The sequence below is a fragment of the Periophthalmus magnuspinnatus genome, chromosome 14, assembly GCF_009829125.3.
Source record: "Periophthalmus magnuspinnatus isolate fPerMag1 chromosome 14, fPerMag1.2.pri, whole genome shotgun sequence".
NCBI lineage: Eukaryota > Metazoa > Chordata > Actinopteri > Gobiiformes > Gobiidae > Periophthalmus > Periophthalmus magnuspinnatus.
The window spans coordinates 16,094,213-16,109,153 of NC_047139.1; the positions used below are offsets into that span (position 1 = coordinate 16,094,213).

Genomic DNA, 14,941 nt, shown 5'->3' on the forward strand with positions numbered 1-14,941 from the left:
CTCCGGTGGGACCCCAAGGCGTTCCCAGGCCAGCCGAGAGACATAGTCCCTCCAGCGTGTCCTGGGTCTTCCCCGGGGCCTCCTCCCGGTGGGACATGCCCAGAACACCTCCCTAGGGAGGTGTCCAGGAGGCATCCTGAGCAGATGCCCGAGCCACCTCAGCTGGTTCCTCTCAACGTGATTAAGATGCCCTTAATCTGTTTTACTAAAATGAGTAGACCAACCTATCACAAGCACATTAACAGTCGTACTTTAACTTGAAATGTTAACTTGAGTACAATGATGCTGGGATTTTTCATTCACTTGTAGCTCGAGGTTTTGAATCAATACAGACAAACTGGAGAGGATTTCATGTATTATTTGAAAATTGCTTATTGTAACTATAGCTGAGTGATATTTGGGAGCTGTTATTCTTCCTTCAAGCATATCATTGTCAGGGCAATCCATTCAGTTTTTACAAGCAGACAAACAGCACCACACACTGTTAGCAGCTGCTTAATGACTCTATACTTATGCTGCATTGCTTGATTATACATGTGATTAGAGTGAAAGAGCGGGTGTATACAGGTTAGATGAGTGTACAAACAAACCACTTACACACAGAAAGTAACGTATTCCAAATACATTACATTACTGTAATTCTGTGTTGTCATGATACTAACATTTCTAACTTAATTTTAATACTAAGGAATAGACTGGATACGTGTTACTGATTTTTACCTGGGCTACTGAGGGATTACAAAGATATAACTCTACATTGTAATATAAAATAAAGTACTTTTATTTAATGCTGAAAATGGCATTCTATTGTCTAAATAAATAGTGTTTTTTGTTATTATTGTGGTATATTATTCTGATACAGCTCAAGATCATTCTCACATTATTCAGGAAAGGTTCATTTCTGTCCTGTGAATGTGACTTTTTAGTATTGATACCTGCTCAAATGATTATGGTGTTTGAAAAGTAGTTTTAGTATTGATTAGTATCTGATTTTCGATACTTTTGACAACCCTAACTGTAATTAGTTTATTAGTAGATTTTAAAACCTGTACTTGAGTATAATTCTAGCCATGTAATTGCAATGGGTTAGATTTTAAATCATATAAGTTACTGAGTACAGTCCCAATCCACAGCTGTCTCTTTTTTTCTATATTAATAAACACACATAACTGCACTGTATCTTCTGCTCTGGTCAGAGCTCAATCTCTGGGGTTTAAACCAGTTTAGTTTGTCTCATTTTTTGTGTCTATCCTTTGAAAATAGCAGATTTTGTGCATTATTTAATATTTTGTACATCCAGTTACATTAATGTCAAATTATAAATCAGTTACGTCCCGACAGTTACTTTTTTAAGTTACTCTTACTTGAGTAGTACTTTCCCCAAATATTTTTTTACTCTCAGTCCATATTTAAACAATTATTATAGTACTGCAGTTTGTTATAAGTAAAAACAAGAAGAAATCATCACGGAGAAGTAACTTTTGTTTTCACATTCTAGTGACATAATCTTTATTGATTATCACAATTATCACAATAAAATAAAATGTCCCACGAACAAACAATTATTATCAACCCTTTTTATCATGATAAACAATATTATCGTTTATCGTTCCATCCCAATACTCTACCACATCAGCTTTCCAGTGCTGCTTATAGAAACCATTTGTTTTTCAACTCATCTCTTTACAAAGCTATACAGTGATAGTTGATAAGACATTTATGAAAAAGAATGCATTTGCAATAGTCAACAATGACAGTCGTAAATATCTATCTGTTAGTTTTACTTTTTCCAATGTTAAATGCCCAGACAGGTGGGTTACGGAGCCCTTCACCGCTGGGAGCACAGAGAAATGGGATTTCTTAAACGGAATGTTTTTCTGTTATCTTTAATCTGCGCTCTGATGCACGGCTCTTTCAAAGTGCTTTCCTGAAGACGTGTTTGTGAGCAGATTTCATAGCAATACTTTTTTTCATAGCAAACAGCAGAGAGCCGTGACACCTCTATATACAGACTGTTCAATCGATTCAGCAGCATCGCAGCATAAACACTCTCAACCTCCCAGAAATGTTTAAAGAGGAGGTATTTTACTGTCATGGGGTATTAACACATAACATATTAAGATCACTATGTTAATTTTTATTGTTTTGAAAATCCCATATTCACCAAAACGAATATGGGAAGACAGGTATTCACCCCTGCCTTCAGATACCCAATGCAATCAATGTGCTAATGTTAATGTTAATGCTAATGAAACTACTGCACATCGCATCAGGTTAGTGACGTTTTTGTGTACAGTTTATTTTTGATGCTTTTGTATATTTATGGAAAATTGTCATATAAGGTCCGGGAGACATCGCTAAAACACTCAAACATGCATGGATGACATCTGAAACCTCTTTAGGCATGTTTTTGATGAGGGAACAATGGTATAACATGGTAGAAAGCAAAAAAAGAAAACAAAAGCATTTTGCATAATACCCCCTTTTTCAAGAGCTCCAGCACAGACTGTGCGAAGGGACTCCTCCCACACCCCCACACACTCACACACACACACACCCCCACACACACATTCACACACCTGACCAGCAATGGCGAGTGAAGGCTACAGGGCATGGGTCACTGATCATTGAAGTCTGGGGTGAAGGCACTGGCAGTAAATAGAGAAGAGGTCACACTTGGGCATTTCTCATAACGTCAGTATGGTCCTTAAATGTCCATTCTGATGTGTTGCCCTAGACCAGAGCTGCTAAAGGATATTAGGCTCATATTTTCTATATAATGTTTTGGTTATTTTATAGTTCACTTACACACTATGAATGGAAACATAAGGAATGTAGCAAACAAAAATAAACTCAAAATAACTCCAAAATAGTTTTTAGATGTTTGATCTTTGAGAATAGCTATCTTTGGATTTTATCACTGCTTTTGACTCTGACAAGGCACATCCCCCATGACGAGAAAACCTTTTCAGGGGACTTCATCATGAAGCACATTGAGAGAAGGCCAAGGGTTTTCAGAGCTGTCGACAAAGCAAAGAATTTGAGGATTTGAATATGAAATATATACATTTAAAAGTACTGATTTAATTCATGAGTTATTTAATTATTTTTTCCATTACTATATAATTCCATATATTTTACGTCATATATTATGAAGTCTCCTGTATGTATCTGAAAACTACAAAGTAGTAGTAGTGTGTCCAAGTTTTTGACTGGCAGTGTATAATGTTTATACATAGGACTATAGGCTATATAATATTATTGATTATATGAGTAAAATTAATTATTTATCAGACTAAAGTGTCCCTGGCACTGCTCTACCTCCTCCCAGCAGCAGCAGTGACAGTAGCTTCTCTGCCTGTAAAACGACGCTCTTCTTTTAAGCACACACACTAAGTTATAGAGAGTAAACGGATCATTTAAGAGGAAAAACAACCAATCAATCAAACCAATTCACTGTCTATTAAAAATGGTGTCCCCTCTCTATGTAACTGCTGCTGTCAGACTCATCATTCCAACCTTAAAATGTTGGTTTTAACCCTCTCCACATGATCCTGGGTTTTTTATGTCGCTATTGTGTTGGTAAATCAAGATATGAACATTCATAACAGACCAATCCGGTCCAGTTGGGTTAAGAATAGATAACCAACTATTAAACTGCAACAATCTTGCTCCTGATTGGCTCTTTGGTTGCAAACTTGGATTTCCAAATATAGAGCTTGCAGATTAGCCACTATAAGTGACTGGCTTCATTAGGCTGGTGACATCACACTCCCTCAGTCCTTTTCTGTATACAGTCTCTGATTACAGCTTGCTCTGTTAGAATATTGCAGCAGCACGCCTCTACCCATGGAGCATTTTCCTTTCTTCTGCAAAGGGACGGCAGGCTTAACCCTTTCCTTTCAGCACAATATCAGCAGACAAGTGTTGGTGCTTATGGTCTTTGGTCAATAGCAATATCATTCAATCACAGGAATATCAGCCAGTGCCAACAGTGCTCAGATTTATTGGTGCATCTCTATTATAAACACTCCAGCTTGTGATAATTGGGCTACACTGCACACTTGCTCGGAAACCGCAGTGTCATGTCAGCCAGCTCATTTTGATGCAGTTTCTGCTGGCCTTTCAGTACATGATCTATTGTTGAGCCTAATGGCCTGGATCAAATGGTGCCCTAGTGTGTATGCTGTCACAGGCATCTTGTCTTCTCTTCAAATACTTAATTACTCCACTACACCAACTCATTATTTCATTTAAGATACTCTAATTCTCATGGAAATGAGAAAAACCCATTAATGCTCCCTGAACCAAACAATTTTTTGTTACCGTTTCATGTTCACTGTGAAACCAATAAGTTAGAGGTATGCTAGGCCCCATGTGGCAGTGGCTGAGTGGCTAGCACTCACGTTTCACAGCAAGAAGGTTCCACGTTTGATCCCCAGGTCTGCATGTTTACATTTTTCTCCCTGTATCAGCGTGGGTTTCCTCCAGGCTCTCCGATTTCCCCAATCAACCCAAACATACACAACAGGTCAAATCCTCCAGCTAAGGTAGTCCTGACCAAGCCTAGCTCAAGATTATACTGTGACAAGCCTGATCACTGTCCTGCTGTGGTCACTGCTGCTGAGGAGATGCTCCAGCAGCAGTGAAGGATGGGCCAAATGCAGAGGACAATAAAGTTAACCTTATACCCAGCCCAGGCTGCTGTGGTAGTGCACCCAGCCTAGGGCCCATATAGAGTACATTCAGGCTAGGGCCCTGTGGAGTACACCCAATCTAGGGCCCTGTGGTAGTACACCTGTCCTTGGCCCCTGTCATACTGCATCCAGCCTAGGGCCCTGTGGAGTACACCCAGCCTAGGACCCTGTGGCAGTACACTCAGCCTAGGGCCCTGTGGCAGTACACTCAGCCTAGGGCCCTGTGGCAGTACACTCAGCCTAGGGCCCTGTGGCAGTACACTCAGCCTAGGGCCCTGTGGCAGTACACTCAGCCTAGGACCCTGTGGCAGTACACCCAGCCTAGGGCCCTGTGGCAGTACACCCAGCCTAGGGCCCTGTGGCAGTACACCCAGCCTAGGACCCTGTGGCAGTACACTCAGCCTAGGACCCTGTGGCAGTACACTCACCCCTGCTTGGACCCTCTGCTGCGGGTGACCTGGATGGTGCTGATTGAGTGCTTGGCTCCAGACTGCACTTCCCAGTCCACCTTCCACTGGGCGCTCAGGGACCTGGTCTGGAGCAGGTTCACTCCTTTCTTTGCCTTCACCCTGCAAACAGAGACAAGATCATAATTACACTAGAGTCACACACACGCATGCACACACATAAAAATATACTTTATACCTGGCCATAATTCATGCTCTTTTTAACCGATTGTTAAGATCTGTGTTTATGCAAGTGTGACTGCACCCTCATTGACATTCAGCTGGTGAGGGAAAATACTCAAATGATCATTGGACCATTTATATTGGTGACAAGTTCTATATAAACCTGCAGTGGTGTTGCTACCTTATTCATCTTAATTAAAAAGAAATTACACTTTCTTCAGGTTTTACTCATAATGTATGGGGCACATATTTATTTTTGTTTATTTCAAAGTGCATTATTGATGGTGGAAAACTACTAGAACATAGTTAAAAGCTCTTAAATGTCCTTTCTGCATCATATATCCTGTAAAAGCCTATATGACGCTATTTTCTAATCTATGTTTTAATGTTGTTTCCTCATCACGAAAAAACACGAGTTTTTTTTTTTTTTTTTCATTCACACATTTAAGACACAAACCATGATCTAAAATCCAGCGATGGACATAAACCAGATGAGGATGAAGTGCTTTTGTGTTTAAAGAGCAAGCCTTAGTGGGGACCTAAATGTTCAACCAGATGGCACCACCAGGCCAAAACAGGTCAGATCTGTGGAGAGGAGACCCCACTCACAGTAATGCAAAGTATGTTTCAGCAATAAAAGCAACTGTAATGCTATACTGTAGAACATCCAGACAAAGCAAAAAACATCGCCATGGAGACAAGTAGATGGCAGACACTCCAACTTAAAAGTCACAAATAGAGCACCTTAACATAAACTGATCATAAACTGATTTTTACTGTTTTCAAAATGTGAAACTAGTTCATTTTAAACAGTTTGAAGTGCTCCAAACTGATTCCTCACTTATCTTATGCATTCTGAGCATCCTAATTATTCACCATGATGAGTTTATACGCACTTTTCATAACTCTCAGACCAGTCGGGTGTTTTGCCATCACAGGTAAGCTAACAAAGACTAGCATGCTAACACACACTTTCTGATTATCGGACAATAAAACGCTTCATAATTAGATGCAGACAGTACACAGCTGACTTACCTGAAGATCTGCGTATACAATATATCTGTACTGGGGCAAGACACATTTTGCTCAAATACATGGGAAAAATCGGGTCAAGGGTCTTTAATATAGACATGCACCATAAATCCATACACTCCCTTTTATCCTAGAATCATCTCGACGAGAGCAAACCCGCTGATCCCGGCTGTTGGGAGGAGTAGCTCTTATCCTCAGCTCTATAGTGTTCGTGTTAGTCTACACTTCCACACTCTACACTGTTTCATTGAAATCTGAATCGTTCTAATGTTTTCTGGCCAACTGCAGCTCACAGCCTGAACATGAACAGTATCGATCTGGAGTCGCTTTTCATGGAATACAAGACCTTTGTTAATTATTCATCTGACGGGCCTTTGCTCGTAAAACCAGAGACACATCACTCCCAAACACTGCTCTAGTACAAGCATCTATTTTATGTTGTTTTGTCTTCATTTATTTTTCATCCTTAATTCACAGTTATCCAAAAATAACAATATCCGTTGTAACTAGTGCTGTCAAACGATTAATAAAATGAATAAGATGAATAAATTTAATGCCTCAATTATAACTTATCTTGTTTAATCCTTCCAAAAATCTAACTTCAGGATTCAAAAACCCAACTGGCTTTAATTTACGTCCAGATATTGCGTTTAATAATGACCACATACTTCAGGTTAATGTACATGACCACACAACAGGTTCAGTGGGGTTAGAGGCCCTTCATTGTCGCTTGCGGGTTGTGACGGATACAAGCTGCTAGAGTTAGCCTGGCCTTTTCCAGTGGTCAGTAATCGTTTGGTGAAATATTTGACCCATATTACTCATTTTTAGAGGTGGGTAAGTTACATTTAAATTAATTGTACTTTTCAAAGTACTTTTCTAGCAGCGTACTTTTGATCCTATTTATTGACGTAGCAGTACTCTTACTTGAGTAAAAGTTTTGGTTCCTCTTCCCACTGTGAGTAAATCTACAAGTGCCAAAAGCTTTATGTTGACAATATGAAATTATTTGAACATTTGTGTTTCTTGCGCCGCTCATTACTGCGATACTGTCCTTTACTTTGTCTCATTTTTGTGCTTTTTCTTTGAAAATACCACATTTTGTGCATTATTTAATACTTTGTCCTTCAAATTACATTCACTTCAAATTATAAATCAGATATTACGTCCAGACAGTTACTCTTTAAGTTGAGTAGCACTTTTCCCAAATACAGCGCTTCTAGTACTTCTACTTGAGTGATATTTTTAAGTAGCAATACTCTTACTCGAGCACTATTTTTGGCTACTCTACCACCTCTGCTAATTTTAGTGTCCTTTATTTTCCTCACAAATGAAGACAGACACAGAAATCATAAAACTAGAATGATAATACATGCAACACTCTATTTTCTCTCTGTTTCTCTCTCACTCTTTCCCTCTGTCCCCCTCTCTCTTTGTCTTTCTCGCTCTCCTTGTAATCTTCTAGGAAAAACTGCTAACTTCATTGGTCTTTTGGGATTCACAAAGTTTGTCTGTACTCACGATTTGATAAAACATTATTAACTTTCAAAATAAATCCAGTCCGTGTCAGTTAACAGCAGAACACAATTTAAATATATTTACACAATTCTCTGCGCTTTAATTCTGAACTTAAAAACTGTGGCAGTGATTTCAGATACAATGACGTCTGGGGGGGTGTTCAAAGAATTAATCTTGAGAAGAAAGAACTGAGAAATCAAAAGCTCAGCAATTCTAATTAAAACGGGATATATTCTGTGAGCTGTGAGATTATTTAAACTCCTTTTATGAAGTCCTCTGTGCAGCCTGGTGCAGTTCTCAGTTCAATTGAAGCAGACATATTGTGCTTGTGTCTGCTCTATAGTTATGATCTATGACAGTTGAGGATCATGATGTTATAATTTGGACATTCCACAGCGATCACAATATTCATCTAAAATGGTTTAATAAAAAAAAGTCCAGCTTCTTCATGGTACGTTGCTGTAAACGTCATCGGGGGGGGGGTAAAGAGTACTGTTAACCCAAGGCGCAGTGCTGGGAGGGGCCCTTTACAAAGTCTATAACGTGCATTTTTCACTAAACAACATGTAATGCGGGCCCACCAACATGATTTGTACCCAGGGCCCAAAATCTGGAGCTACACCCCTGCACATCTCACTAGCGAGCAGCCTTTTTTTTTTTTTTAACTTGTGTTAAAATGGCTACATGACACTACCAAATCATACCTGTATCACCGATTAAGAAAATAAAACTGGAGAAGGAAGTAAGAACAGAGCTGTGGGCGCATGCCGGTGGTGGTGAAAAAAAAATGGCGTCTTGAAAATTGCGCTCATATGCACAAATCGCTCCGAAAAAGTGTAAAAGAGTGTAAAAGCTCCAAAAAGTTGATTTTAGAAAATAATTCTGCTTTAAGAAAATACAATTGTAGAACGAAGTATTACTCAGACATGCGTGAATCACTCTAAATACAATTTCAGAAGGTAAATGAGAAGGGGAACAATTACAACATTCCTAAACGCTCTGAAAAAACTGCGTGGACGGGTATTTGTGGCATTTTAGGATAAAGACATTTTCCTTTGCTTGCTACAGTATGACAAATGCTTCACTCTACATTACTATGAACACAATTTCGCTCCAGCACTTGTACATCCATGATCAGGTGCATAATCTACATACAGGTTTATTTACGATCACATTTGAGTCTGATAACGCTCCATAATCATGTAGATTATATTGCTTTCCTGTATCTAAACTGCTCCCAGTGCTGTGGTAGTGAAAATATTATGTGGCTATAGAAGTAAAAGAGTGGACTTAATGGGCCTTTAACACTGTTTATAGAATATATTTAAAGAGACTGTCCCCTCAGGGTAGAGTCATGCACAGCCCTCACTTTCTCTGCAGAAGGAATGGATTTTACTCTTTATCGCTCAGCCCTATAAAGTACAAGTTTAATCATCTCAGCTCTGATTATCAATCTCTGCCTCCACTCGTCTTCATTTGCCAGTGCGCTTTTCAAATAAGCCCAGATCCCCAGCTGCAGCTCAGGCACGGGAGCTTTCAGGTCAAAATGGGCTCCATGCTCGAGGCAGGGGAAAAAGAATGAGACACAATTTTATTTCTAGTACTGACTGATCACAATTTTCATTTATATTTTATTTATATCGTGCCATGGCAACAAGTGAGTGGCTGGCTCCTATTGTGAGTACCAGGCTGGTGTAATGCAGTTTTTGTAACCGTTGTTTTTTTTAGCTCAACTTTTAGCATCATATCGTGGGATTTGAACCAACAAAGAAGTGCAGCATGTGCAGTTCAAAGGACACAAGTAAGGGACTTGGATTGTGTGAAATGATGCTTGTTTTTCCTGTATCCATAAAGGCTGTGCAAGAAGTTAGCTGGGGAGCTAGCTACGGACCTCTGGAATATTACAAACTTTTTACACTAAATATGGCAGAAGACCTTCCAGAGGAAATACACAGAGGGAATGGCAACCGAAACAACCAAGAATCAACAAAGATGGTGGCGCGACTACCATTTGCAGCAGCCTCTACCAACACAAGTTTTTTGTGCTTAGATTCTTCGCCAGGTCCACTGTGAAAGTTGGTCTACAGAGACTCTGATTGGACTCTTCTTTGACTACATTTACTGTTGCACGGAATCATGCTGGTACTATCTACCGGTACTTTAGTAAACAAATAAAAAGGCCTTTCTATATTATTTTGCTGAACATAAACAAAACAGACTTTTAATAACTTTCATTTATTGCTGGGTTTCAGATAACATCACAACATCCAGTACTATTTAAAATGGGACTAAACATCTGAACTCCACCCACAACCACATTTTAGAGATGCTAAACTGGGCAGGACTAAAGGTGAGACTGAGGAGTTAGGAGGGGCGGGGTCTGGGGGTATGAGGAAGAGTGTGATTGGTCAAACAGATATCCACACATGAATCTCCGCCCCTGCAGCCAGGTGTTTGTAATCAGAAACACCTGGCTATAATCTAGGCAGTCTTCCGTGATGTCATCAACTACTGGAAATAGCTATGACCACTGAAGGCGGCACACACTTAGATTTAAGCAGTTTTGAAAGAAAGCTGCAAATTTACCTGGACAATGCTATAAAAACCATGTACACAGTTTAGCAGTGAAAAGTGGATTTAGTGCTTAGTTTCACTTTAATACAGATGGTGAGCAGCTTAAATTAATATTGTTTAAAAGCAGATTTTGTTGCGCACTTTCCTTATGCATTGTGAGCATCCTAATTATGTGCTGCAATGAGTTTATAAGCACTTTTCACAACTTTCAGAGACCAGAGTGGTGTTTTGCTCTCACGGTGAAGCCAACGACAATGCACACTTCCTGATTCTCAGCCAATAAAACACTTTATAATTAGGTTCAGACAGCACCTAGAGGACATATTTTGACCTTAAGAGCTGCTTATTCTAGATATCTGTACTGGGACGGTGCACATTTTACTCAAATACATAGGGACAAAATCAGGTACAGCACATTTAAAAGAGCTAATTATTGATGATTTGAAATGACTGGGTCTCTATATGATTAAACTTTCCATTCCATCACAATCCTTCATTCCCTAGACTCCAGACTAATAACCATAAACAGTTCTTTGCCTCTCCAACAAATAGCCTGTGCTCTTTTAATACGCCATTTATGCCACAACAAACATACTCTCAGTAGCGCCCCCTCCACTCAGACTGGCACTGTTTCCTGGCACACGGTCGCTGTCTGGATGTGCCAGGACACACTTTTAATGAGCTGCAGTCAGAATGAAAATATGTGGATCGGGAGAGAGTCGGGAGCAGATTGGCCACATCTGCTGCACTGCACACGCTCCCAGGATTGATTTCCCACAACAGCAAATGTGTGATGCAGTTAGCGGTAGCAGCAGATCGTACTCTGCTCTGTCTCCACCCAAGCACTCGTAGAACAATAAGTTATGTTACTCTCAGCTCCTCGTGCCATATAGTGGGTTTCGGGATAGTAAAGTAAAAGTAAAATACTGCAGTTTTTTTCAGTAAATAGCCAACACATCACGTCACTACTGATGCACCACACAACTGTCAGTGCTGTTAGGCCATTGGTAGATAATTGTCAGTGCTGTAACATCAGTGGTACATAAACGTAAGCTGTTACACTATTAAGCCATAATTGTCTGTGCTGTTACACTATTGGTCATATTTATCAGTGCTCTTACATCACTGGTCCATAACTGCTAGTGCTGATACACAATTGGTCTATAACGCTCTCTGCACTTGAACAGTTACATTACCCTCAGAGTAGGTTTCAAGTAAAAGTAAAAATACTACTTTTTTTTTTTTGTAAATAGCCAATACAGTACAAGTCAATACTGCCACACCAGTGTAAAACCATTGGTTAATAAGTGTTAGTCGTGTAGCACCATTGGTCTATTGGTGTTTTTCAGATTGTGTAATGTGATGATGTCATAATCCCAGATGGGAAGCAAGATGCTGTTTTTCCAATTGATGGTATGGTATTCTCATAAGTAAACTCCAAAAGTTAAATTCACAAATGTTGAACTTGATCAATGTGTGTCTAGATTCAAAAACTCACTGTATTACAAATAAAAATGAGCATTTTAACAATATTCATTTCGGCTGCCATCTGTATTAAATATTATTGCCCTCTGTTGTGAAAGCCAACAATAACTGCCTGTGCTGTTACACCACTGGTCCATAAATGTCAGTGCTGTTACACCATTAGTCAATAAATGTCAGTGCTGTTTCAACATTGGCCCATTACCATCAGCTCTCTTACACCTGTGGCCCATAACTGTCTGCACTGTTACACCATTAGTGCATCACTGTACAGTTTAACTGTCAGTGCTATTACACCACTGGTCAATACATCTCCAAGCGCTCCACCAGCAGACTGCAACATGAAAAGACAGCTTTTAACTAGCAACACTTGTTCTTGCTGATAGCTCTGTATAATGCATATAACAAAGTCAAATTTCCTATTCCCACAGGAGATGACTAAGCCAGATAGATTTAGCATTGCTCTGAGAACACTGCCTGGTGCTGAGTTAAACTGCTATTAAAATAGTGCTTTGTCATCCCTGTGTGGGCCTGCTTCAGGAGGCCACCTGTTCCCGGTGTAAGAGCAGAGCCCCTTCAGGAGATGGATTTTCTTTAGCTAGACCAGTGCTGTCCTTGTGCTAATGAGATAGCTCTATAAGTAAGTATGCACCGAGCTGATACTGGTATAGAATATCTGTGTCAATACTGAAAATTTTGATGGATCAGCCGATATCCAGCTGATATGTGTCAATGAAACAAAACAAAACTCCAGGTATGTTTTTGTTGAGGTAACCACATTATAACACGGCTTAAAGCTTTTAGACATTTAACACAATACAGTAGGAAATGTATATCACTTCTCCTGTTGTGTAAATCTTCACCAAGACCGGTGTAGTGATGGGACTTTTAGCTCTTTTATGAGATCCGAATCTTTTGGATCCATTTATTTCAAAGAGCTGTTCATAAGACTGGCTCTTTTTATATTTATTTATATGACAGAAGCCTATGTAAAGAAATAACCAAGGCTCAGATGTGTTTAAAATGATTCAAACTGAAAGTGGGAGAGTGTTTAACCTTTGGAATAATGTATAATCTAGATAAAACGTTGCACTACACTGATAATTAAAAAAGAAAAAGGTTATTATGCCACCATTTTTTGTGTGTGTGTGTGTGTGCACAAAGCTCTCACTTGTGTTGCCTACAGAAGCACAGTTTAGCATCAATTATTGCAAAATGCATATAAAAGATGCGGTTCTTTCAAGAAATGAGATCCGGTTCCAACCATTCACATTAAAGAATCGTTCAAAAGATCCAACTCCTTCAGAAATATCACATCACTAGACCGTTGACACTTCTGAGGATGGCTCGCAGCTAGGAGTCCAAACATGTCAACAAAGTAAATACATCTCTTTCAGCATTGTCCTAAGTTATGTAAGAGTGGTTATGTTCTTGTTCCAAACCAATCTCTTGCTGCACAGAGCTAGTACACAGAGAACACCTTTACAGTCAGTGAAAGAGTCCACCAACAGCTGTGAGTGTATAGAAATCACCCTATATGAACCATTTTTAAAATACAACCACTTCATGAGGTACTACGTGGACGGCGCCCTTTGTACTCGGATAATGATGTGGAACATTGCAATTGGTTGAGCTGGTTCATACTGACCGTCAGAGTCAGAGTCCGTGACAGCCTCACCTCAGTTTCTATGGAAACGGTAGGAGCTCAGAGCCAGCGAGGCCGAGGCAGAAGCGGCAGCACATGTGACAGAGGAGCAGCTTTGATGGACACTGTATAGGTGCTTTCTTCTTTTCTCTGCTCCTGCCTCTTCTTCTCTCTGTCCCTCTATGTCTGTCTCTCTCCCCGTCTATCCCTCTCTCTGTCCCTCTTTTTCTGTCTCTTCCTCAGACACTCTGTCCCTCTCCCTTCTCTTTCTCTGTCGCTCTATTTCCTTCTCTCTTGTCCCTCTCTGTCTTTCTCTCCTTCTTTCTATCTCTATTAATCTATCTGTTCCTCCCTCTCTCGCTTTGGCCTATCAGTCCCTGTCTCTCCCTCTGTCTCCCTCCCTATGTCTCTCTTTGTCTCTTCATCTCTCTCCCTCACTCTCTCTGTCCCCATCTTCCCACTGTTCCTCCCTCTCTCTCTGTCCCTCTCTGTCTCCCACCCTCTCCCTCCTTCTCTCTATTTGTCCCTCCCTCTCCCTCTCTCCTTTCTGTCTCTCCCTCTCTCTCCCTGTCTCCTCATCTCTCTCTCCCTCCCCCTGTTCCTCTCTCCCTGTCTCCCCCTTTCTCCCCCCCTCCGTTCCTCTATGCCTCTTGCTCCCCTGTGTCTCCCTTCCTCTCTCTACCCCACCCTCCCTCTCTCTCCCTCCCTTTCTGTCATTCCCTCTCTCTCCCTGTTCTCTCACACACTCTCTCCCACCCTCCCTCTCTCTGCCTCAATTTCTCTCCCTGTCTATCCCTCTCTCTCTCCCTGCCCCCCCTTTCCCTCCCCCTCTGTTCCTCTATGCCTCTTGCACCCCTGTCTCCCTTCCTCTCTCTCCCCCAACCTCTCCCTCCCTTTCTGTCTCTCCCTCTCTCTCCCCCTCTCTCCCTCCCTTTCTCTCCCTGTCGGTCCCTCTCTCTTTCCCCGTCCCCCCCTTTCTCTCCCACTCTGTTCCTCTATGCCTCTGGCTCCCCTTTCTCCCTTCCTCTCTCCCCCCCAACCTTTCCTCCCTCTCTCTCCCTCCCCCTCCGTTCCTCTATGCCTCTTGAACCCCTCTGTCTCCCTTCCTCTCTATCCCTGCCATTATCTCTCCCTGTCCCTCTCTATTCCCCCACTCTCTCCCTCTATTCCTTCATTTCTGTCTCTCCTTCTCTCTCCCTGTCTCCCCATCTCTCTATCCCCTCTCTCCCTCCCTTTCTCTCCCTGTCTCCCCCTCTCCCTCCCCCTCCGTTCCTCTATGCCTCTTGCTCCCCTCTGTCTCCCTTCCTCTCTATCCCTCCCTTTTTCTCTCCCTGTCCCTCTCTATTTCCCGCTCTCTCTCCCTC

General features: G+C 41.0%; 1 protein-coding gene across 1 annotated transcript in view; it reads right to left on the minus strand.

The window, feature by feature from the left end:
- The window catches only part of tmem132e (transmembrane protein 132E), a 116,477-nt gene that overhangs the window by 56,856 nt on the left and 44,680 nt on the right, over positions 1-14,941 (minus strand). Inside the window, exon 3 of the mRNA XM_033978708.2 lies at positions 5,126-5,266. Within this exon, the coding sequence (XP_033834599.1) occupies positions 5,126-5,266 (141 nt within the window). The remainder of the gene's footprint in view (positions 1-5,125; positions 5,267-14,941) is intronic.